We start from the raw sequence: 23,939 nt of genomic DNA on the forward strand, positions 1-23,939 counted from the left end.
CACCGGTCTACCCAGCAACGCCAACTGGAAAAAGACCCGTGGACCCAGGGAGGGGCACCCGGCCCGTGAACACTGTCAACTAGTGGGGATGGAAGCGCAGAGACACCCCGAGACAAGCCTGCAGAGCTGCTCGCTGCCCGCAGATGCCCTCTGGCCGTATCCCCATCGTACCCACCTGTGTCTGAATGGACACGAAAGTGAACCCAGAGTGGCCCCACTGACCCTGCAAATGCACCACCTTCCAAGGAAGGGGAAAGCGCACTCTGGAAGTGTCTGCAGCCCCTCTCCAGAGAGACGCTGGGGTCAAACTGACAAAGCCGTGGGAAGGCAGACAGAAAGGGAGTAAAGTGCAAATGAGGGTCACGCTCAGACACAGCCAGCACCAGGCTCATCGCCACCGGCAGGACGAGTGCTTTCTCCAGCAGCGTCCCCGGGTGGGACAGGACACAGGAGTCCTCGTGCTACTCAGCCCTGCAGCTCGCCCATCACCGCACCCCTCGTCGCCCAGGTGCACGCCTGTCTGCTCTGTGGCCTCTAGACCAACCAGTGTCCTGCACCCCAGGGGGCTCTGGGCAAGTGATCAGTGACGGGATGTTCCCAGAGTCAAGGGTCACAGGTCACAGCCTTGGCCTCTGACACCAACTCACTGCTCCCTCTCCTTCGAGACCCTGACGCCAGGCACCCCTCACATCAAGGAGGGTGAGTCTGTGCTCGAGAAAGCACCTCCCCCGCCGTGGCCCCGTTCCCGCCCCGGGAAAGCTAAATTCCGAGGAGGACCATGTCAGTGGAAAAGACAGGCCCCTGGAAAAAGGGAATCAGGGATTAAGTAAACCACTGGGTCTCTCCAAACGGCCGAGGGGAGCAGACAGATGGCAGGACCGTGACTTGAACGCAATGCCATTCTCTCCCTGCCAGCACCCGGGGATCCCGCGGAGAAAAGCTCCAGTTTGCAGTTTGTTTGGTCTTGCTGCCCCTTGAAGCATTCAACAGCTTAAAAGCAGACTTGGCTCCTGGCCCAGAACTCACCGGCTCCCCGTCCCCCAGGGCAGGTCTCCTCTTCCGTGATCCCCTCCATTCGAGGACCCAAGAGGAGGGCCCTTCCCCTGCAGAACCCAGAGCAGATGCCCTCCCCTGGCCAAGCACCAGGCTCTGGCTTACCCCCCAGTCCCACCCTCCGGACCCCTCCATCTGGAACACCGGCCGGCTCCAGGACCGCAGGCGAGCCCAGAGCGGGTGCAGGGCCCACCAGTTCAGTCCCACGTTTGAGAGCCTGGCCCGGGGAAGGGTGCTGTGCAGGCCACCAGTCACGCAGGGGAGACTATAGCTCTGGCAGCCACTGCCCCTGCTAGCAGCTCATGCTGGCTCTTCCTGGAAGGGTCCAGGGCTTCAGACCCCACAGGCCAGGGGACTCCGGTGTCCCCGGGGCCTGTGCAGGACGATGGGAACCGAGCTGCCTGGAGCAAGGCCAGGCACCCACCGGCACCGTCGGGACCACCAGGGATGCGCCCTGGCTGGGGACGGTCCTGGTTTCCTTGGTCAGGTGGATAGAGAGATGCAGGGGCTGCCGTGACTGTCACACCCGCCACAACATCAGGACAGGCCATCGGCTCTCAGCAACAACAGACCAACCCCGCTGCGCTGCAGTTTTGCTGGGTGACCTTCGGTAGGTTACTCAACCTCTCTGGTGCGGGGAGGGCAGAGCACACAGGCGGCGTGTCGTCACAGGGCCCTGTTGGTGGCCCTGCCTGGCTTCCCACCCAGGTTTGCCACTGAAGAAATATAGCCACTTCCCCCTCCTGCCAGACACACTCGCTCTCCCGGCAGTCTCGTCTGTTTCCGAAAACACAAAGCTTGTTCTAAGCCCGGGGTGAAAACAACACTTTCTCCTGCACAGGGAGGCCCGCAGGACCCCACTTCACAGGGGTCCGAAGGATACCCTCCACTTCCCCCGACAGCGGGCCCTTGGGGGGTGGGACGAAGCCCCGGGACCCCCAGCTGCTCACTGGTCCCAGGGCACGGGTACACCCCAGGAGAAGACACAGGACACGCAGCTCCCCAGGAACATCACTGCGGACGCCCCCCGCAGGCAGGTCCTCAGGCAGCCCGTAGTGCACACGCTCCACCTGGAAATAGGCGGGCAAGGACGGGGGCTTGGCCAGGTCAGCGAGGTGGGCGGCAAAGCAGTGACCAGGGAGCCAGCTCGAGCCCCTTCCACAGCACACCACGGCACCCTGAGGGACAGTCCCCGCCTGGGGGCTCTGGCCGGGAGCATGCACCCTGGCCAGGGCAGCACGACCCACAGCCAGTCCCTTCCCCTTTGGGTTTCTGGGCACAGGAATGGGGGACCCCGTGAGCCCAGGCGGCTCCACCCCCTGCACGGCTCAGGGCCCTCATCTCTAAGGCGGAGGTCCAGCACCTAACTCGCACGGTGAGATAAGGGACAGCTCGTGACCCTGTGCCACCATAGAGGGAGCGGACCTTGGTCACAGCCGCTGCCATGGTTGACAGGTAAATGCAGGTGGATGCTGACGGTGGGCCGCCCGCTCTGACTGCCAGGGGTCTGGTCGGTGTGGTTCGCTATGGTCCTCACAGGTGCAGGAATTTTACAGAGATTCCATCGGGCCACGCCACGACCCCTAGCACTGGCCCCGTCGCGCCCATTTTACGGATGAGGACGTTGGGTTCGGACAGGTTCAGTGTGGGCTCCAGGCCATCAGCCGGAGATGAAGGGCATGAAGGCCTGGGGGACCTTGCTACGTACCCCACTTCCTCCCTGGCCCACGCACACCCCAGGAAAAACCCCAGTGGTCCCAACAGACTCTCTAGAGTTCAGTAAACCCCTGTTTGGAAACAGCACACATCACAAAACCCAGCGTGTACCAGCAGCGACTTGGCCCTCCACCAAAGTACGCAGAATCCTTCCGGCTCCCCCAGAGCCTCCAAGAGCTTCGGGACAAATTGGCTTTTAATGAGGGAAAGTCATCCTTCCCGGGGAAGAACGCGGCTGCCGGGGAATTGGTTTCAATGGTGCTGGCCCCTCCTTTTAAAGACACTTCTCCAGAAACCAAAGTGGTGAATAATGGCAAGTGTCGTTATCTGGAGTCTTCTGGAAAGTCAAGAGTTAAATCACTTTTATTTATAAAAATTCTCTTTCACTCGCCACGAAACAAAGGGGGGCTGGGGATACGAGGCCAACCCACCCAACTTTATCCTTGCTCTCTGAATAAAAAAACAAAAAATGATGCTCTGGGGCCCCCGAGGGCATCACCACCTCTAGCTCGCTGCTCTTCATTAGGAAAGACAGGTCACATTTTCAGATGTGGACACATCCAACAGCCTTCCGGGAAGTCCAAGGCTACGGAATCACCTCCTTCAGAACGCAAACAGCTTGTGGTCAACAAGAATCTCTGGTGCCTGGCGGACACTCTCCCTCAAATCGAAAGCCACGACCAGGAAGAAGGGCTCCCCAGAACGCTGCACGTATTTTTGAGCTACGGATTCCACCAAAAGCCTGCATGCTCTCAGCCGCACAGCAAGACCTACCCAGATTGCTGGGAGGCTAAACAGAGGAGGAAACCAGAGTTATCCGATTTGAGATCCATTTCTTCTTTTTTTTTTGATTTGAATTTTATTTTATTTATTTTTATACAGCAGGTTCTTCTAAGTTATCTATTTTCTACATATTAGTGTATACATGTCAATCCCAATCTCCCAATCCATCCCACCACCACCCTCCACCCCACGTTCCCCCCTTGGTGTCCATATGTTTGTTCTCTACATCTGTGTCTCTATTTCTGCCCTGCAAACTGGTTCATCTGTACCGTTTTTCTAGATTCCCCGTATATGCGTTAATATACGATATTTGTTCTTCTCTTCCATTTCTTTTTGGTAATTATAAATTGTTTTCCTCCTCTAGTCATAAACGTGGGTAACAGCTACGGAACGCTGGCCGTGGGCCACGCGTATGCCTCGGTGGTCCTTAAACACACCTCACCCACACAAGCATTTCAGAGAGGCGAGGCTTTCACCCAAGATCTCACAGCATGTAAACAGTGCAGCTGGGGCTTGAACCCAGCCCTGACTTCCCTAGTGCTTTCCCTACAGCACTGGAGTCTTAGCAGACTTGTGCTCATGGGAAAACTGGCTCAGAAAATCAAGGAAGCAGGATTCGGTTTAGGATCCTTATTTTTTTAAAAGACAGATAAAGCTTCTTCCTGAGTCGTTACAATAAAAGACACACCATCGGCGCACAAAAGGCACTAGAAATCGGGAAGATGTGGCAACAGCGCAGAAAAGCTACCACGCGGTACATGAATTCAAACCCCAGCCTCGGCACACGGACCCACCTCCGCATTCAGACCTCGAGCAAGGGTGGCGGCAGCGACCCAGGCTCCCGGGCGCTGAGCAGGTGCCCAAGCCCAGCGCTTCTCAGATGAGCCCAGGTGAGCCCCCGGCACCTCTCGAGGCAACACTACCAGTACCCACGTTTTACAAATAAGTCCTGAAGCTCACCAAAGCCACCTGCTTTACCTGGATCCTCCCACCAGCAAGAGGTCTACACCGGCAAAAACTTAATCCCAGTCGGGGCGACCCCCAAGCCTTTGACAGTAGCTCCCCGGGAGGACCCCAAAGCCGCTCAGGCCTGGCTGAGGACAGCCCAGCCGTCTGCAGTTCATCCCGGGTCTCTGGGCAACTGTGGTCAGAGTCATGCTCGGAGGGTGCGTCGCCATAACTCGCAAAATTTGGCAGTGCCTGCAGAATCCAGGCGCCCAGCCCACCCTGCTGTCCACAGGCTGCGGCCGTCCCGGACTCCTGCTGTGCAGAGCAGCTGCCAACTTCGGCAGGATCCACGGACCCACCTTCACACACTGGTTCATCCATCCCCCCAACCCCCGCCTCCACGGAGACGTGGCTGTTCTGATGTTTCCTTGCTCAGCCACATCTGACCAACTGGGCTCTGTCCACCTTTCCACCTGCCCCGACGCTGGGTTGCTATCAAGGCTGACACACGTCAAGCGCTTACTATGAGGAGGCCGTGGTGCTTTACACCATTCAGCCCCACGTAATTCTTGCCACGTTATAGGAAGGAGCTGCGTGCGTGATCCCATTTTACAGATGGAGAGACTGAGGCTCAGAAACGTCAGAGCAACCTGCCCAAGGCCTGGAATCAGCAAACGAGACAGTGGAGAGTCCGGCCCCGCGGGCCTGCACCGAGGCCAGCTCCCCCGCCCCCGAACCTCTCATAGTTACGCACGTGGCCCCAGTAGGACCCCCGAGAGAGGTGAGACCCAAACCTCATCCTCCCCACCGGCGCAAAGCCCGAGGGCCCGTTCGAACGCCCGCCCGTCTCCACCGGCAGACATCACTCCTGCCGTTAACAGAAGCAGAACCATCAGTAGGCGGTCCCTCCCCAGCCGCCCCCAGCAGAGCGCCAGGATCCAGGCAACGCGGCGTCGGCTCGGCTGGCCCCAGGCCCCCGGCCCCCTGCTTACCTCAAACACCTCCTCATCCAGAATTCGGGTGCCAAACACGATGATGCCGTTAACGTCTATCACGGGGTGATTGCTGCGGCCCAGGGATGTAGTCATCTTCTTCTTGCAGTCCAGGACCAAGGTGACATTCTTCCTGTGGATACTGAGAGCAATTCTGTGCCACCTGCAAAGAAACAGACCGCCAGGCAGGTGAAGGGGGGCGGGGGTCACGAAGTACCAACACGACTGCCTCAACCGCAAGTCCCTGGGGACCCAGGAGGACATCTCTTTCCTGCCGTGTCACGGGGCTGAGCAGTTCAGAGCTGAGCCTCTGCGGGCAGACAGCCGCGGGCGCAGGTCCACACCGCGTGCCACGTGAGACCCACTGGACTCAAAAATCAGGTCTCTCATCTCTGGGATGAGACCAGCTGTGCAGCCCGGAGCACAGCCCTGAACCCTGGAGTGGGCTGGTCAGTGGGTCAAGGGCGGGGAGACCTGACAGTACTTCCCTGTGTACCATCTCAACCCCCAACAGCAAATGCAGGCTGCCCGAGAAACCGAGTCTGACAGGAAATGGTGGGACTGATGGATCTACGTGAAACTCTCAATTAGAAATGCAGAAATCATGGCCTGAGGTCTTCAAGGATCACAGCACGTGGCCTCAGACGTGTCAGCCAATTAATTTCAAACTACCGGGGTTTAGGGATGCATCCAACAGAGAATTCTGGAAAGACCTGACTCCTTTTTCTTTTCTTAAAACATCATTCACTCTCACATCTGTGTCTGTATCCTTGAGGATGCCTTAAATCCTTTCTGGAAGAAGTTGGGTATAACTACACAGTCTCCCGTGTCCCTTCGGACACTAAGAGGCTAGCCTTTGATACAGCTCAGTGCATTTTACAAAGGGGACGTGGAGGCCCAGGGAGAAGAAGGCCTCCCCAGAGCCACAGAGGATGCGTCCAGACCAAGACCCAGCTCCCAGGACTCCAAGCCCAGTGCTCTTTCCGACCTGCGGGCGTGTCAGCACCATCCTGCTATATAAAGCACATTCTGCTATAAGGTCCCCAGTTCGGCCGGGGGCTTTAGGTGACCTGCCCCGACCCTCCAGCAGGAGAAGGAGTGGGTTGCTGAGTGGTGCCACTTACTTGCCATCTGACAGGTTGATGCCTCTGAAGAGGGGGTAGTCCTCCGGCCCCGGTTTCCCTGTGTGGTCCTCATAGAGGAAGACCGGAGAGCGGCCCATCTCCAGGCCGATCTGCTGGATGCCCTGCTCATTGTAGATGGAGACCAGGAAGGCCTGGCTGCCCTTCTTGGCTTTCACAGTGGTTAGAATGGAGAAGTCCTCGGGAAATGTAGATGCTGGAACAGAGGACAGAGACAAGGCAGTCGGGAAGCCCCCAACCGTGCCCAGCCACAGCTCTCTGCAAACAAACCAGCTCAGGGACCTGGCAACATCTGCTGGATATGGTGGTGCATTTGCTGCACAGCTGCCCCTTGATCAAACTGTTCCTGCAGCCTTCCCCTAACACCACATGGTCAAACCTACCCCCTCCGAGGCTCAGTCCAAATGCAAACCTGATTGGTCCTTCCAACTGTGAGCCTTCACTGCTATCTTTTTCAGTTCCCACACCTCAATATATCTAGGTATAAATCCTTCTTAGAACTTTCTAGAATGTGAGCTTCCTCTGGGCAGGCGCTGTTTTAGACGCGTCTTTTACCCTCCGCAGTGCCTAGAGCTGTGCCTGGCAGAGTGTGTCTCATTTTGCGCCCTCTGGAGGGAGGGAGGCGAGAGAGAAGAGGGGAAGGAAGGCAAGAGGCAGGGAATCATGACGAGAATTGCACTTCTTGACATTTCCTGGTTGACATGCAAATCAGAGAAAAAGTGAAATAAATCAGAAGACTTCAAATTTAAAAGGAAAACCCAAACCCTGGTATGTTGGTGGGAGGGAGGGTTTCTTACAACACAGGCCAGAAACAATTTGAGGCCATTAAAAGCCAGACCCGCGCTGGCCCTGCCGAGGGCACAAGGCTGCTCCAGAATCCTCCACACACACGCCCTTCACGCCCTGCCTCCACGGACGGGAGAGGAAATCTCAGCCCCCTCCTTCCATCCATCCTGGTTCTTTCTGTGTGCAATATGCAATTCCCCCGAGAGCGAGGGCCCGGGGCTGACAAGGGAGCTGGATGCACAGCCAGGAAGGCTCAACCCAAGTCAGTGTGCTTCTCAGAACCAGGCCGAAGAAGCGAGCCCGAGGAGTGTCAACGGGGACACCCGACAGAGTAAGGACAAGGCCCTGCGGCTGAAGCTGCCTCGCTGCAGAGCGCTGAAGCCCAGCCCACGGTCCTGGGCAAGGACAGAGCCCATCATCAGACCCACCCCTTCTTTAGAACTGTAACAAGGTCAACCAGATGGCCCGCGTGGCAGAGCGGGGGGTGGGAGGGGCGTGGGGGGGTGTCAATGCAGCTTTCAGTGGGGATGCTATCCTTGGGCGCCCTCTGCTGGCGGAACTGCTGCACGGCGGGGCAGCTGGGCTCTGCTGGTCCCTGTGAGCGCTGCTGATGCCCTGCTGAGGGGAGGGGGGATGCCACGAAAAGAACTGCCCCTGCAGCCCCTGGAGGACCCAGGGTAGACACACGGTCTCTCTAGCGTGAGGACAAGAGGGGCCACGGCAGCTTCAGGCAGAGAAACCAAACCCCAAAAGCCAACAGAGTTGTGTGAGTTTTCAAGGCCGTGATGGAGAGCAGGTGGAGAAATCCATCCCACGGCCCCCAAAGCTCTGGCTAAGGTGCGGATCTGGAAAGGCCCAAGGCTCACAGCCTGGGCAGAATCTGGCCCCATGTTAAGGAGCTAGAAGTTGGGGTCTGTTTGCTGTGCTCAGCACCGTGGCCCAGCCCATCCCCCGGGGCAGGAACCAGCTGGATGCCTCCGCTCCCGGAGAGGGGGTAGGTTTGGCCATGTGCTGTTAGGGAAAGGCTGCAGGAACAGTTTGATCAAGGGGCAGATGTGCAGCAAATGTCTGAGCGCCACCATATCCAGCAAAGTTTGCCAGGTCCAGGTGGAGGGTGAGGAGGTCAGTGTGGTCATCTGTCTGAGGAAAGGCTGGCTTCATTGAGGGACCAACTCAGGCTGCCCTTCCACGGACAGGAAGCCATTTGGAAAGAGGCCCGTGGAGGCCACTACCATCACAGCTGTCCCTCCACGCTGCCCTCTAAACGTGGGATGTGAGAGGGAATCAGAGATCGCGCCCCGAGTGAACGGCCGTGGTAGGGGAGGGGGTTTGCGTGCAGGCCCCAGGGGGAGACCCCAGCCAGGCCAGGACCTCAGTGGTGGCCCTTTGGTCCCTGGGGGTGAGCGGGCACTAAGGGGCCCAGGGTGGTGTCTGACCCCAAGCATCTCAGAGGTCCCTGCTCACGTCCAGGATAGACTACAATCACCAAGTGAGTCCGTGAGCCCCTCACTCATCTCATCTCAAGGGTTGCCTGCCTCCCGTCCCCACTTCGTGATGACTCCGTGCCTCTTACAGTCACCCCCCTGCCTCAGACAACGAGAAGAGCGGACGTGCGAGGGCCCCTCCCCCTCCCTGCAGCGTGACGCACCACCCAGGACCACGAACGCCCTCGCTCCCGACTCATTCAGACGCTGCCTCCCAATTCTTAAATCGCTACAGTAACACACGTTCTCAGCTCAGATAAGCTGAAAGGAGAAATTACGTGTAATATTCATCTCCCTCCTGGCAAAATAACAAAGGATTTGTTGTCACTGTAGAGACCATTCATTCTCGTCTGGACGTGAGCCGGACGCTGACACGCTTTATAATCTACACTGTCTGGGAGAAACTCGTCTGCTATCCAGCGCTTCATGTTTTGTTTCTCAGAGAGAAGTCAAAACTGAGGGGTGAGCTGAGCAAGAGGCCCAGTTACTTCCTTAGACCATTTCCTTTCCACCCGGGCTGAAGCCCAAAGACACGGAGCAGTTTAGGTGTACAGTGGGCGCTTAATAAGTGCATCTGCTACTAAACTGAACCCTACTAAGCCAACAGTTACAGGTTCTGCTGGACAGAGGCTGATTCTGGAGGTCCCGCCCCACGGTGCAGGGCAGGCCTGGAGTGAAGGCGGAAGAGTGAGTGGGGGCCATAACTATGCCCAGGCCCCGTCTCAGATCCTGAGCAGGAAGGGAGTCTCAGCGGCCCCGAAGTTACCAGAGGGAGTGCGAAATGGGGAGAGGACCCCAATCCTAGGCACGAGAGCAGAGGAGGGGGCCGCGTGACCACGGGGAGGCTGGCTTGCCTGGATGTCTTCGGAGGGGATGGCTGGACCTCGGTGATGGCTGCAGGCCCGTGGTGCCGGGACACAGGGGCACAGCCCCAGGGGCCGGGGCAGCCTCATGGGACACGCCTGCCTCCTGCATTCAGGGAGGGCCCATGACGGCTTCTTCTAGGGTCTCAGGCCAGCCTTACGTTGACGTGCTGCCCGCCACGCCCGCAGGCAGAGGCCCAGGAAACGCCCCGCTCCAGGCAAGCTGTGCAATCCTCTCCGGTTTGTTGGTGGCCTCCACTTCCCCCAAAGCGTCACCGTCCCGGGTTCCGCTTTAGTCCTTACGGCCTGGTCTACCCAGTGTCAGGACCACCCAGCGCCAACCGTCAAGGTCAGTAACCTGGAGTTGCACTCCTGGCCCTGGTGATTCAGAACCCGGATTACAGGCTCTAAGCAAGACTAGAAAATCCCCTTAGGATCGGGCAGGAACAGTAGGCCCCGTCTTGCCGGCAAGTGCAGAGAAACCAACCTGCTTCTCTTCACCTGCTGGGAAGGGGGGCGAGTCCTCTGAAGAACCCCAGCCCAAGGAACCTTGATTTCCCCAAAAGAAACGGCCTGGATCGCAGGCGATCTGTACTAAGTGGGAGAATCAATGACTGGGTGAGGCCGGCGTCTGGGCTGGGGAAGGGGGACAGGTCCTGCAAAGGCTCCCAGATCCCTGCTCAGTTTTGGCCCCCAAGCCCGCATCCACGACCCAGACCCACCCGGCCTGCACAGGGGCGCCTGCATCCCCAGAGAATCCAGGTGGCCTCTCGGGAGAACGATGGGGGTTTTCTCGTTACGGAGAGGTCACGCGGACCCGGACCTCCTTTGCACTGAGACGTTTAAAACGTCTATGCTCAACTCAGGCCACCACGGCCTCGGCCCGGCTGGGGCCACCTGACCACACCACCCCTTCCCTCTGCAGCTGCCCAGCAGACACAGTATCCAAAACGCAGCCAGACGCCACGGCTCCCAGGAGGCCAAGCAAAAAGCAAGACAGGTGGGTGCCCCTTCCGAGGTTTCCAAGACAGGAAAGGCCAGAGAGGCTGTATGGTTTCATCAACCCTGGGGCCTGCAGGAAAGACCCCCCAGAAGTTCCCACTTAAATCATCCCCAAAGACCTCCGGTTCTATCTGGCATTAATGAGACAATCATTACAGATGGACCCATTGTGCCCCATAAGCTAATGATGGCTAGGAGGCCCTGTAACAGCCTTTTAAACTCTTTGAGGATCTAATCAATATCCTAATTTGACAGGTTAGGAAAAATGTGGGCTTAAAAAAAAAGATCCCTGGGCTTCCCTGGTGGCACAGTGGTTGAGAGTCTGCCTGCCGATGCAGGGGACGCGGGTTCGTGCCCCGGTCCGGGAGGATCCCACGTGCCGCTGAGCGGCTGGGCCCGTGAGCCATGGCCGCTGAGCCTGCGCGTCCGGAGCCTGTGCTCCGCAACGGGAGAGGCCACAACGGTGAGAGGCCCGTGCACCGCAAAAAAAAAAAAAAAAAAAAATAGATCCCTGTCTGCTGTTGAGGAATTCATACCAGATCTCCAATAACTGGCCTGTATTCTGAGACCCTCTGACATTTCTCGCCCCAAGATAACCGGGGTCCGGGGGGTGGGCAGGGGTACTAACTCCGATGAATTGGTTGTGACCCTGAACTGGGTGGCAGGGATCAGATTTAACTAATTTTCAGCAAAGCAACTACAGATGACCTCGAGGTAGGACACCTAATTCCACAGGACGGCCTTGGAAGGTGACCACGTCACACACACGTCAGGCAGTGGGTGTCTGTCCCAAAGTGCAGTCACCATTGTCTGGGGCCGTCAGCTCTCACAAGCCTCCCCTGCCCCCAGCCCCTCAGTCCCCCTAGGACAGGAATTCTAAACTGGGGACTCGGGGCGGGCGAGCAGACAACTTCTGGGTGATTCTAAAAGATACGCTGGCCCCAAGAAAGGATAAGAAACACTCCTCTGGCCGTGAGGGAAAGTGAAATCCCCGCGGTTCTTTGTGGCGAGTGACCCAGGAGCCCTGGCAGTGACCCCTGTCTTCAAGGATGGTCAAACGCTCTGGAAGGGGGATGTCTGGCTCCCAAAGGCGGTAAAGCGGGGGGGCTCTTTAAGATAGTGATGGGGCTCAGGGCCCCGGACAGATCTCACCGACCCCAAATGACATTCCTGGAAAGAGCAGACCCTGCCCCTCTCGCAGAGACAAACCCTTAAAAGTCCCCACTGGATTTAAAGGAAAGCTGAGAAAACAGCTGGGGTGAAGCAGAGTTATGAGTGAAAGGGTTAGAGGGAGCCCAATGCAGCCCCTGAAGGAGTGTGTCCTTCCGGGCCCCAGGGGGGATGTGATGAAACAGAGACGCCGTTACTTGTCAAAAGGTTGCCCGATTCAGGGCTCAACGTCCAGGGTGCATAATGCAGTCACCAAAACGATGTCGTATGGTCTTCTAACGATTGCAAGACACCTCCTGAGGTGAGTTCATCTGCCCAAGGTCCCCTGGGCCCTTTCTGATGTGAGTCAGGAAGAAGAACTCCTTTGAGGTGGAGGGAGAGGTAATCAAACCTGGGCCTAGTCAGCCGGTCCAGGCCCCGAGGGTGTGAGGGGGGCAGTCAGGGACCACCTGGATGCCGCATCCGAGCAGCAAACGTCACTTCCCGCTGTGGGTACGTAACTAAAAGCAGCGATGTGACACTGGGCAATGGATTCTCATTAAGAGCCTGCACTCTCTTGCTGGGAGCCGTGACATCTGATTCACGTGTCTCTTAATGTCCTCGCCCCCAGTTAAGCTTCTGTCTGGAAGCGTTTCCTTTCCCGTGACCCCAGGGTTTCTCTTAACCCCGTCACCCGGGAACCATCCATCTCCTTTTTGCCTTTGGAGTCCTGACAGCCTGTCCACAGCTGGAGAGACACCTGCTTGGAGAAGCAGTGTCAACAGGTGTGGCCCCGCTGTCCCTTTGGTGGTGGACGGTGAGGGGTGCCGGGTTGTGTCTTCACTACCCTGACATCAAACCAGGCTCATTCGCGGAAAACCAAGCACGTTTCTCCACCCCGCCGGCTCCCGGCTCTGCTCCCTGGCTGGGGGCGGGAGATGGAGCCGCACCCCACCAGGCACACACGCCATCTCTCACCAGGGTACAGCTGCTTGGTGGGCGCGCTGAGTTGGGCATCTTTTGTGACCCTGTAAGCGACATCCGGGCCTTTGGAAGATCGCCGCACTGCACAGAAGCCTGTGGTCTTGGTTATTCCGTCAGGCAGGTTGTGAAAATCTAGAACCTTCAGGAGATCTGCTGGCTGAGCTGAAAGGACAAAGAGGAGGTGCAGGTTAGCCACGGGCAGGAAGCGAGTGCCCACGGGGCAGGCCCACCCTCTGGTGAGCCCCCGGAGGGTTTAGATGAGCTGGAAACCAACCTTCACCACCTCCCTTCATCCACACCTCAATCTCTGACACTCAGGAGATAGATACCAAGGGATCAGCTCAGAAACTGGGTGCTCTTGGGGGCAGGACACCCCACTTTGTAGAAATGCACACGGCCAGAAATGTTCCCGACCTGGTCCCTGCAAGCAGCCACCCACCAGGAGCAAAGCCTCCCTGATTTTGCACTCACGTTGCTCTTTGTTTCCCCAAGTGCCGTACAAGCCTCGGGTTCCCGGACACCTCTCCTCATTCGTGTCAAAGAAGAGCCACCCCAAACACAAGCTGAAAGGCGGTGTTAGATCCCACAGCTGATGGAAGCAGCTTTATAAAGGCTGGTCCCACGAAACGGGAGTGACTGACAGCTCACGAAATCTGTTATGTAACTGCCGGAGCGTGTGCCCCTCCTGGGTGCCACCGAGAACAGCGGGCATGCCCCTGGCACATTTTATCCCCCGCCCCCATCCAATTAAAACTTAATTTCCCCATAACAGTTTACACAGATAGCCAGATTCTATCTGCCCCCAGAAGACTGGCGCATACAGGGCAAGACAGCGCAGAACCAAGGGCAAGAGAGGGGCGGGTCCCTGCATCGCTTCTGGAAAGTTCCTGACCTCCCTCCAGGGCCCCACAGAGAAGGGAGCAGCCCCTGATGGCAGGGGAGAAGCTGGCATTCTGGTGAGCTCAACCATCCCCCACAAATGCAAAACATAGCCTCCATGTGCCTGCACATGCCCCAACCACATCAGAAAGACCCCAGACCTCCAGGCTATGAGGACCACAGGCTTGCGATCCACACGCCCCCCTGCCCTAAACAAAGCCAGTTTCGTGTGGAAAGTTCAGCTCACGCTACTACAAACAAGAGTCCTGGGAGTCCAGGCAGACAAAGTAAACTCGAACTTGGAGTCAGCGTGACAGGACATCTGTGCAGCTGGGCTTTTGGGGAACCCAGTGGCCAGCACCCGCCTATCCATGTGGGTGTGGGTGGGGCTGCCACACCCCCTCCACTGGGGCATGTGGGCCTCTCTGGCCAATCAGAGCACAGCACCACCCTGTCCCTGGGGCTTGGTCCAGGGCTGGGCATGTGACTGGACCAGGCCAAGGAAGCTCCATCCCGGGGCTTTTTCCTCTCTGCTCTGCTGCCTTCACTCATGGATGATGAACCTGCAGCTGCAGGTGGCTGTCTTCTGGGGGTTGGGGGAGCGCCTGTCTGAGGATGTGGACAGACAGACTCCCGCCACACAGCTTGGGCTCCTGGATCAAGCCGTGCCTGAAGAAAACTCATCTACACAAACCAACAGGCTGTCATCATGCTTATGCCAATTTGGGTTAGATGCTGACACTTGCTACTAAAAGTCCACATCCACTGCTGGGTGCAACAGCGGGCTGACACAAGCTTGCCCCTGGGGTCTCCGGGCTCCTTAACTATTCAGTTCCCCGGCCCACTGACCTTCCTCCCCAGAGGGTCGTTACATGCCTGGGACTCGCTCAAGAGGAAAGTTCCACCTTTTTAACAAGGGTGAAAGCTTTGGAGGTGAGAAAGGACCACCAAGGCCGGTTTCCCCTTGGCCGGGTTCTGAGCAATCCTGCAGCCAAGCTGTTGCATGTGGAACCCAGCACAGCTGTCGGGGGTGGGTGGCCATGCAGCCCCGCTGCGTGTCCAGGTAAGTCCTTAGCAAGAGAATCACCCAGATGGAAGCCTGGAAGGGGAGCAGGTGCCGGGCGGGGCGTTTAGGGCAGGCATGGTGGACGGTGCCAGAGGAAGGGGGGGACGGTGCCCTGTAGGCCATCCCCACCATGAGGAGCTGGGCATGAGGGTAGGACGGCAGGTTGGGCCAGGCTCTGAGGGGGACCAGGGTGGAGGCGAATTGAAGCTGCTCTCCATCACTAAACACACACCAACCCCCGGCCCCGCCCACAGTTCCCTGCAAGGCACCGTAATGCCCAGATTCCAGGGTTCTGAGGTCCCCTGTTCCAGCGGTGTCATTTCTACAACTCGGCTTTGCTGCACACCTCTGTCACTTTAATCAAGGGACCAGAAACCTGGGGGATGAGGATTTCCCACCTCTGCAGAGGGAGGGGCACGGTAGGGACCCAGGACACCCTTGGTCCAGGCTGGCGTCCACCACGAATAGAGTTGCTGCTTCTCAGGGCCTCTCTGATTCTCCTGGGGGGCTTCAAGCTCCTGCCCAGAGCCCTCCCCCCACGCAGGGGGGTCAGCCCCTTGCGCGTGGGTGGCACCTCCGAAGCGCTTGGCACCAGCGACCCCTCCCACCCTGCGCCCCCACCCCCCCCCACCAGAAGCTTGTCCACTTGATATCAGAAGCAGAGCCAGACGCAGGTGCCTGGCACAGCCCAGGGCCTCGACTTGGCCTATGGGGAGAGATGGCCGTGCCAGCCGCTGGCTCACCTGCCCTGTGGCACAGCCAAGCTCTGGCTCATCTCTGAGATGGTCGGCTCCAAGGTTGGCTGTGGCCAGGAGAGGCATCAAAGATCCGGGCTGGGCGTCTGGGACTCACAACCCAACGGACGTGATGCTCTTCCCAGATGCGCAGGCTTGCGGACCTGCTTCTTCCATGGCCAGCAGAGAGAGCTGTTTCCCAGAAGCTTTCCAGGCCATGTTTATGGACCTCTGTTGGAACAAGCTGAAAAGGCCGCCAACATTTCCAGGCCCAATGCCACCCCTCCTGCTTGTGCCAGAACTAAAAAAGTATTTTTTTCATTTCATAAAAAGTGTGGTAATGGCTTCCATGGTCTCTCCTCCCTGGGGACGCCAGAGACCCCCTCTTTGAACTGGGAGCCTTGGTTCCTCTATCAGCTCAAGAATTCCGCTGGGAGACAGCACCAGCTTTGGGGACAAGTGGGCGGGGTCTTGAGCCCAGCATCACCCCCCAGGGAGAACATCTCAGGGCCACTTCCTCTGGGAAACAGCCCAGCACAGTTCCTGGGACACCAGAGCCTTCTCCTGGCCCCTCCCTCCGAGCAGAGAACGTCCCGGGGCTCCCTGGGGAACACCGTGGTCCACTGGTTCAGGGAAGACAGAAAAGGAACTGACCGTGCAGCCCGTGCACCCTACCGGGGGCCCCTCCCCACCTGAGAACCACAGGTGACATGAGCAAGGCAGCTCCAAGGGCTTCGTGGAAACAGAGCCTGGTGGCTTCCACGTAACCCTGGTCGTGACAGGGATCGCCCCCGCGCTGGGAGCCCCCAAGAGCGGCGGGCACCAGGCCTGGGCTCACTCAGGCTCTTCCAGTGTCTTCCTGTTCCGCGGAGCCTGGGCGGCTGAAAACTACATTTCCCAGACTCCTCTGCGGGGAGGGCTCGGGATGAAAATTATGTTCCACACTCAGAGCGGAGCTGGAACGGGAGAGAAAGAAACCCTCTTCTTGCAGGGTCTGGGACCACGTCACGGGGTCCATTGACATTTGCAGACTTCTTGAAGTCTGGGTGACCTCCCACTCTGGTGGTGTGACCATGAGTGGGGGGGGGGGGTCTGGTGACCCCACCACTCCTTCTCTGCCAGTGGCTGTGTAAGCCCCCGATTCCTGCACTCAGTCTCCTTCCCCTACAGTAGCCTGCTGCTCCCTTTCTGCTTGTGCACTGAACCTGCCTGAGACCGCGTAGATGTAACCAGGTATTACACCCCCAGACCCGTAAAGGAATGGATGCCGGAGAGGTCAGTTTTAAGGCAGAAAGGGGGCAGCTGAGAAAGGATTTGGAAACATAGAGTTGAGTTCCAGTTGCCCTATGCCAGAAGGGCAGCATGAAGGCCCTGAAAAGCAGTGGCACAAAGGAGAAGTTCAAATATAGACGTGTACGCTGTACACCTGAAACTAACACAACATTGTAAAACAACTAGACTTCAATAAAGATATATATATATAGAAGTGCAGGATGGACGTACGGATGGATGGACGGGTGGATGGACAGATGGACAGATGGATAGACGGACGGACGGATGGATGGATGGAAAAATGGATGGATGGATGGATGGATGGACAGATGGACGGATGGACGGATGGGGTGGATCGATGGATGGATGGGTGGTGGATGGGTGGACGGGTGGATGGACAGATGGATAGACGGATGGATGGATGAAAGGAAAGATGGATGGATGGATGGACAGACGGATGGATAGATGGATGGACGGACAGATGGACGGACGGACAGATGGATGGATGGAAAGATGGATGGACAGATGGACAGACAGATGGAAAGACGGACATATGGACAGGTGGATGGACGGATGGACGGATGGACGGATAAACAAGCAATACACATGTGAATGGTGCAAATCAGGAGGTAGATGTCCCAGAGACAAACTTTACAATTGGCCTGCTAAGTAGTCAAACATTTCAACTGCCAATGGCAACGTCTCCACCAACCACCCAAAGATGACCTCTCTGCCTCCCCCAAAAGGCACTTCCACAATCATCCCTACAAGTCAGCTGCCCTGTGCTCCTCCGGACACAGAATAACGGAATAAGGGAGCTCCATGTCACCCAGCGTCCTGCCGGCCCTCATTTCACAGCTGCAGGACACGAGATGCCAAAGCAGCCATGCAGAATGACTGCAGCACGCTGCATGCCCGGGACACTCATGACCTGGACCACCAGTGGGTCACTGCGGCCCGGCATGTGGAACCAGAGATGGCAGGACTAAAACCACACTGGTGAGCCTGGAGGACATGGCACACACCCCCGCCGAGAAGAATCAAGCTCCAGTAGCCAGCTGGCTGGTGACACAGCCGGGGACAGCATCACTGCGTCTGCCCAATGCTCCGCTCCCCTGCCCAGAACTAGCAGAGCTGCCGGGGGGTTGGCGAGGGCATCCAGCACCTAGGAGAGCAGGTGGAATCAGGTGACTGCTTTTAGCAGGAATTTAAATTGGTTTCTGGCAGTCAGCTGGCTTCTGGACACCCCTCCACTGTGCTCAGAGCAAGGAAGGGGCCACTGAGGCCAGGGCGCCAGCCTGCCCAGGCTTGAGGGTCCATCTCAGGCTCAGCAGCTCCTCTTTTGCGAGGAGAGCCCCTCATGGAAGAATGTTTCTCTGCCAACAATGCCAAGTCACAGCCCGCTTTCAGGAACGGGCGGAGGAGGGAAAGTAGGGAGAGGACTTGGGGTCACCACCCTGAGCTACAAAGGACGCGTCCTCAGAGTGGTATCAGAATGTTCCAGCCGGGTGCTGCGGACCAATGCCACCAGTCTTCTGCAAGCCCCAGGGCACAAGAACACCCGGGGTTGGGGGCTCCTCACCAAGTGCTGACATCGGCACCTCATCCCCCCCAGCCCTCCTCAGCCCTCAGAGCTTGATGTGGGAGGTGGGGTTCAGAACAAAAGTGACTCAGCCAGAAAGACCCACATGAGCCCAGAGGCCCAGGGAGAGGGAGCCATTTCCATGGTTTAATGGTTCACCAAATTTAACGTCCCCAGGTCTCAGTGGGGACGCCAGTGCGGATGGAGCTTAGTCACCAGCCACGCAGAAGCTGCTGCACTCACCGGGCACTCAGCCACGTTTGTTGAAAGACTAAGTGAGCAAACCCACAGCTCTTACGTATGACAGGCAGAGAGGGGGGACGTGGCAACTTGAACACTGCCGCTACCTCACCTTGGCGCGCTGTCACCGTATCACGTTGGACTTAACTCTCGGAGTGACACTGAGCTGCAAGCAGGGGACACGCTACCGTTCCATGTGCCGGGAAGGAGCTGGGCCGAGGTCCTGAGAGTCAGGCCTCCTGAACGAGGCTTGCCAGGGTCTGCACTGGCTCGAACTCCACTCCTGTTTCTGCTTCTCCCCCAATAAGCTACGAATATTCTTCAGCACGTGCCGTGGGTAAAGACCGCCTTTGAAGCCCAGGCCAGACAGTGTGTTCGGTCGCCGTCCCCCTCCACCCTAGAGGCTCAGGCAGGAGTCTGTGACGTATCAGAACTGCCTGCGGTGCGCCTTGAGGTTCCACCAGGTAACCTGTGACCGAGTCCCATGCGGAGGCAACCTCGTCCTCAGCCCCCCGCGTCCCGCTCACCGTCTGCACAGCCCCCATCCCATACCTGCCTTCGCTGGTCTGGGAAGGCCACGGCCCTGGTGACGCATGCACAGGACACTCCAGACCCCGGGGCCCAGGCAGCGCTGCTGGGTAAAGTGAAGCCAGCTTGAGTCCCCGGCACCCCAGGGGGCGTGATGCTGATCCGGCCTCCCCGGCCCTGGAGCTCCGTGGCCCGTCCTCCCAAGCACACAGCCCGACACCTGCCATGCCGAGCCCTCGACCCCGAGCCTGAGGCCCGGTCCTGCCAGCGTCTGGGGGCCGCTGGAGAAGAGCAAGCCGGACGTGCATGACGGGGGTGCCGGCAGAGGGGTGGGGGTGAAGAGGCTTTTGCTCACTCCAAGGTCAACGCCATTCCGTCTTCAAAATTCTCTGAATTGTCTAATTTCAGAGCTAGAAGGGGTCATAAATAACACCCAGGCTGATGACCTTTCTTCTGCAAGAGGAGCTGTGTGGAGAAGGGGTGTGGCCATCTCGAGTTCACACAGCAGGCGGGTACAGAGCCGCCCGCAGCTTCTGATCCACCCCAGTCCTGAACTCCCTTCCACGCGGCACCAGCAGATGAAAGACGGAGCTGGTGACGGGCCCCGAAACCGCAGCCCCACTGCCCTCACTGCCCTCGCCGCCCTGGTGTGTCTGTCGTTCCCTAAGTATAAATACACCTAATTCGCTGCGTGAGGTGGGTCTGCCTTCCTGGGCTGCGAGCCTCAGGAGGGCGGGGGCCCGGCCTGGCGTGTCCCTGCTGAAGCCCTGTCACCCGGCCGGCTCTCACGGTAACTGCCACCGAAGGGAGCATCTGTTCTGCATTTTCGGGGCGCCCAGCAGGCTCACCCGCGAAACACACCTGCCCTTCCTGCTGTCCCTGCTAGATCCCATCTTATGCTTCCCGGAAGCAAAAAAGAGTCATGGCTCTTACAGGACTGAGGGACGGCCAGTGAGTGGGGTGGGGAGAGCTGAGGGCCCCCTCACCCCGGGCCAGGGCCCCTCCCTACCAGCCCTCCCCACGGGGCCCCGGCACAAAGCACGTGGCCCTGTCGGGAAGGTCAGCCCAGCAGGTTGGAAAACAAACAGGCTGCCTTGGAGGCTCTGAACGAAATTCTTCTTCAATGACCCCACTGTGGGAACAAAGCGAAGGGGAGGGCCGGGGGCAGGTGAGGCAGGACACTGGGTGGCCATCCCCTGCCGGACCTTCCCCGGCTGCCACTCACCCAGGGATGTCACAGGGGCAGAGACCTGAGCCCAGCGCAGGGGAACTTGGGCCGTGGCCACAGGTTGACAGGCTCCTGCGCTGACAAAGACCACCGCCCTTAGCTCTCCTCGGTGGGTCCCCTAGAACCTCCCTCTCCTCTACCCGGCCTCGAGGGCACCCAGCCCTCTGACCCCAGCCCTTCCCAGGGGCCCACACTCCTCACCCACGCCACACGTTACACGATGTCCATGAGCAGCATCCCTGGGGGGTGCAGTGCCCAGCGCACCCGCCCTGCTCAGGCTGGGGGGCCGCCTGAAGGCCTCTGAGGCTCGGCAGAGCAGAGTGGTGGACTGGAGGACGGAAGGGCTAGGCTCGAGCCCAGCTCTGCCCGCCCTGTGCCAGGGTGCCCAGCGGGAATGGACGTGAGGGGCCTGCCCACCGGGCAGGGGAGCCCCTCCATCTCCTGCTTAAACCCCGCCTGCCTCACACCATCTCTGACCTCCTGTCCATCTCTGTCGCTTCCTGGGGACGAGGAACGGCCGCCAATGAGCCCAGCTCGGGCCCACGGGGGCCGGTGACAGTGCGCTTGTCCCTTGCCTCTGGTCCATTTTCCCGTTTCTGAAGAAGGGCTGAGGACCCACCAGCAGGGCTTCTGGGAGGATTTTTACCGAAGGAGACAGCGCCATTGTGTGTCATCCCCGCACACCCGCCTGACTTGGCCTCCCCCGCGCCCCCAGGGGTGACACAGAACACCCGGGTTGGGGTGCAGTGGACGTGATGCTGACCCAACCCCCTTGTGGGCCACGTGGCCCTGGTGACAGGGAGGGGTCACTTGGCAAGGAGGCAGCAGCAGGACAATGGCTGCAGGGGTCTGGGGCAGGGCCGACGGGCAGTGGCAGCCAGCCTGGGGGAGGGGCAGCTGGGCCCTGAGCTCTCCGCTCCCTTAGTCATCAAGACAGCTCACCAAGTAGGCACCTGCCTCTGCAGATAAGGAATCTCAGGCTGGGAGACGCCAGGTGAGTCATCCCAGGTCCTACTGGGATGCAAACAGCTGTCTGGCGGCAAAGTCTCCCGTCTCCCCCGACACTTCGGGGAGGAGAGAGGGCAGGGTGCTCCCGTGACACCTCCAGAGAAACCACTGCCGAGCTCACTCTCCTTCCAGGGAGGGAACAGCAGACAGCACGGCAGCAGTGACGGGGTGGAGCAAGGTCGCTCCAAGGCAGCGAGAACCTGCTCTTTCTAGAGGTTCAGGACCCTGGGAAAGCCCGGGATGGAAAGAAGATCCTCAACCTCCCCCGTCAAGGGATGGCGGAGAAGCTCAAAACCCCGGGCTAAGAGAAGAATGACAGGTCAGAGGATGCCTCTCTTGTTTTACTTTCTACCTCATCAAAATACTGGTCGGAACATCAACTGAGAAAGCATCTCAGAGACACAGTCCTCTCCTTTGTCTCTTCAAAGTACCACATGGGATGCTCAGTAAACCCTCACTGAAGGATGGACACATGGGCACAGGGATGAAGTGAATGGAAGGATGGATGGAAGGATGGAAGGATGGATGGAAGGATGGATGACGGATGGATGGATGGAAGGACGGATGAAGCATGACTTCACAGATGACTGAGCAGACGGATGGATGCATGGATAAATGGACGGGTGAGTGAGTGAATGAAGGAAGGAATGCCGTCATCTTGAAGATTCAGTTGATAAACTTTCACTTCTCAAAGATTTTAGATGCCAGCCATTCACCTGGCCACCTCCCTGCCCTGGTGGCCTCACTCTTGCTCTGGGCCGGAGGTGAAGTCCGGTGTGACGCGGGTGTCTTATTCCGTGGCAACCTCCTCCCCGAGCAGAGGCAAAGGCTGCACCCTGGCTAAGCACCCTTGAGAAGGGCCTGCTGGGGGTAACGTGTGGTATGTGCTCAGGGCTCTAGGTCCTCCAGGGAGTGAGGCAGTGCAGAACGGACCAGAGAGAGGACGTGCTGCCCAGCCCGCATCACCAGCAGGGGCCTCAGACCTGGCAATTGGAGCACGGTGTTGATCACCCAGCTCCTGGCCCTCTCCCAGCCCCACGGCTCTCCTCTCCTGGCCAGAAAGTCAAGAGCTCTGAGAAGCTTTCGACAGGTGGTTGGGAGACTTTATGGTGAAGTGTCAGCTGGCGAGGGCATCGCCCTGCTCATAAACACAGTGTTACCAGGGGGCGGCCACGCTGGGGAGGCAACTCCCCCATCCCCGCGTTCAGAGATGGGACGCATCTGAAACTTGCTTCCCCCGGGGTGTGATGGCCGTCTTCCACTTCTCGTTGAGGCTGACCCGAGTGTCTGGACACCTGGCACCTCCACACCATCCCACACTAAGCCCAGATGCTGGCGGTGCCTCTGCAGGTTTCAAAGGGATGCAGGTGCCACCACCCAGCCTGAGGGCACCTACAGTCCAGCCTGGCCACCCCTCAGCATACACGCGGTTACTTAGAAGTAAGTCATGTCGCCCATGAGGACTCACTAGAGCGCCAGGTGACCTGCAGAGCCCTTGGGAAGGAGTCCTGCAGCAGGAGGAGAGACGAAGACGGGGCTGCCGGGAGCTGGCAGGGGCCTCTCGGCTAGTCTGGGGCCACGCGAGGAATGTTCCAGGCTCAGATGCTCCCTCACCCAGCAGGGCAGCACGGGGACACCCAGGCAGGATGGAGCTGGGCCACACAGAGCAGGCTCGTTCCCATCGTCCTGACGGCTGCGGGTGCCGCAACCAGACTTAGACCCCACTGCGAACTGGGAGGAAACGTCACAGCCGAGGGGCAGGAGCCCTGAGAAGTACGGGCATGCCCAGCTTCTCCCTGCGTCTACTCCGCACCTCTTCCTCTCATCGGTCATCCCTGCTTTTCACCTGCCTTTATAAAAACGTGTGAGCATATACGTTCCTCTCCCCTGTCAACCCTCAAAGGTTATGAACAGAACAGACACGGCCACAGACATCAATCCTGCATCTGACTGCCAACGATGGTGCAAGGCAGAGAGGGCCGGCGCTGCCAGCAGGGGCTGGTCCAGGAGCGGAGCCGGCGCTGCCAGCAGGGGCTGGTCCAGGAGCGGAGCCCACAGGCGTGATACAGAACCAAATGATCAATCTCAGCTTCCTCAGAGGTAATTTATCTCCTTGTTCTGGAGGAAAGGGGTGCAGATGGCACCCAGCGCCAGATTCCACACGCTGGGGTTGGCCGGGTTTGCTCGGGCAGGCTTTGCACGGCCCCACCTGCTTCCAAGAGGCCCAGAGGGAGGGCCGGCTACCATCGGGCCAGCTGGGGTCACGCTGGCAGAGGCCCCTTTGCATCCAGGGCCTCGCCCAGGCGGGGCACCCGGGGAGCCGTGCTAAGGAGGGACACGGGTACGGGCCAATTACAGAACCGCACCAGCTGTGGACCAGACCACCCCACCCCAGACAGCATCTTGAAAGGGACCAGCAGGACCTGTCCCTGAGGCTGGCCTGAGCTGCCACGCGGGCTTCATTCACTCAGCGATGCTCTATGAGCATCTGTGCTTTGGC

General features: G+C 58.6%; 1 protein-coding gene across 2 annotated transcripts in view; it reads right to left on the bottom strand.

Moving 5' to 3' along the window:
- COL5A1 (collagen type V alpha 1 chain) overlaps positions 1-23,939 on the bottom strand; it is a 159,631-nt gene that overhangs the window by 106,734 nt on the left and 28,958 nt on the right. For both annotated transcript variants that reach the window (XM_022578272.2, XM_022578270.2), the window contains exons 2-4: positions 12,897-13,064; positions 6,617-6,830; positions 5,493-5,655 (exon numbers count right to left, since the gene is read on the bottom strand). In XM_022578272.2, coding sequence (XP_022433980.1) covers positions 5,493-5,655; positions 6,617-6,830; positions 12,897-13,064 — 545 coding nt within the window. The remainder of the gene's footprint in view (positions 1-5,492; positions 5,656-6,616; positions 6,831-12,896; positions 13,065-23,939) is intronic.

The sequence above is a fragment of the Delphinapterus leucas genome, chromosome 6, assembly GCF_059928025.1.
Source record: "Delphinapterus leucas isolate spDelLeu-1000000601 "Yukka" chromosome 6, BTC_Dleu_Yukka2, whole genome shotgun sequence".
NCBI classification, from domain to species: domain Eukaryota; kingdom Metazoa; phylum Chordata; class Mammalia; order Artiodactyla; family Monodontidae; genus Delphinapterus; species Delphinapterus leucas.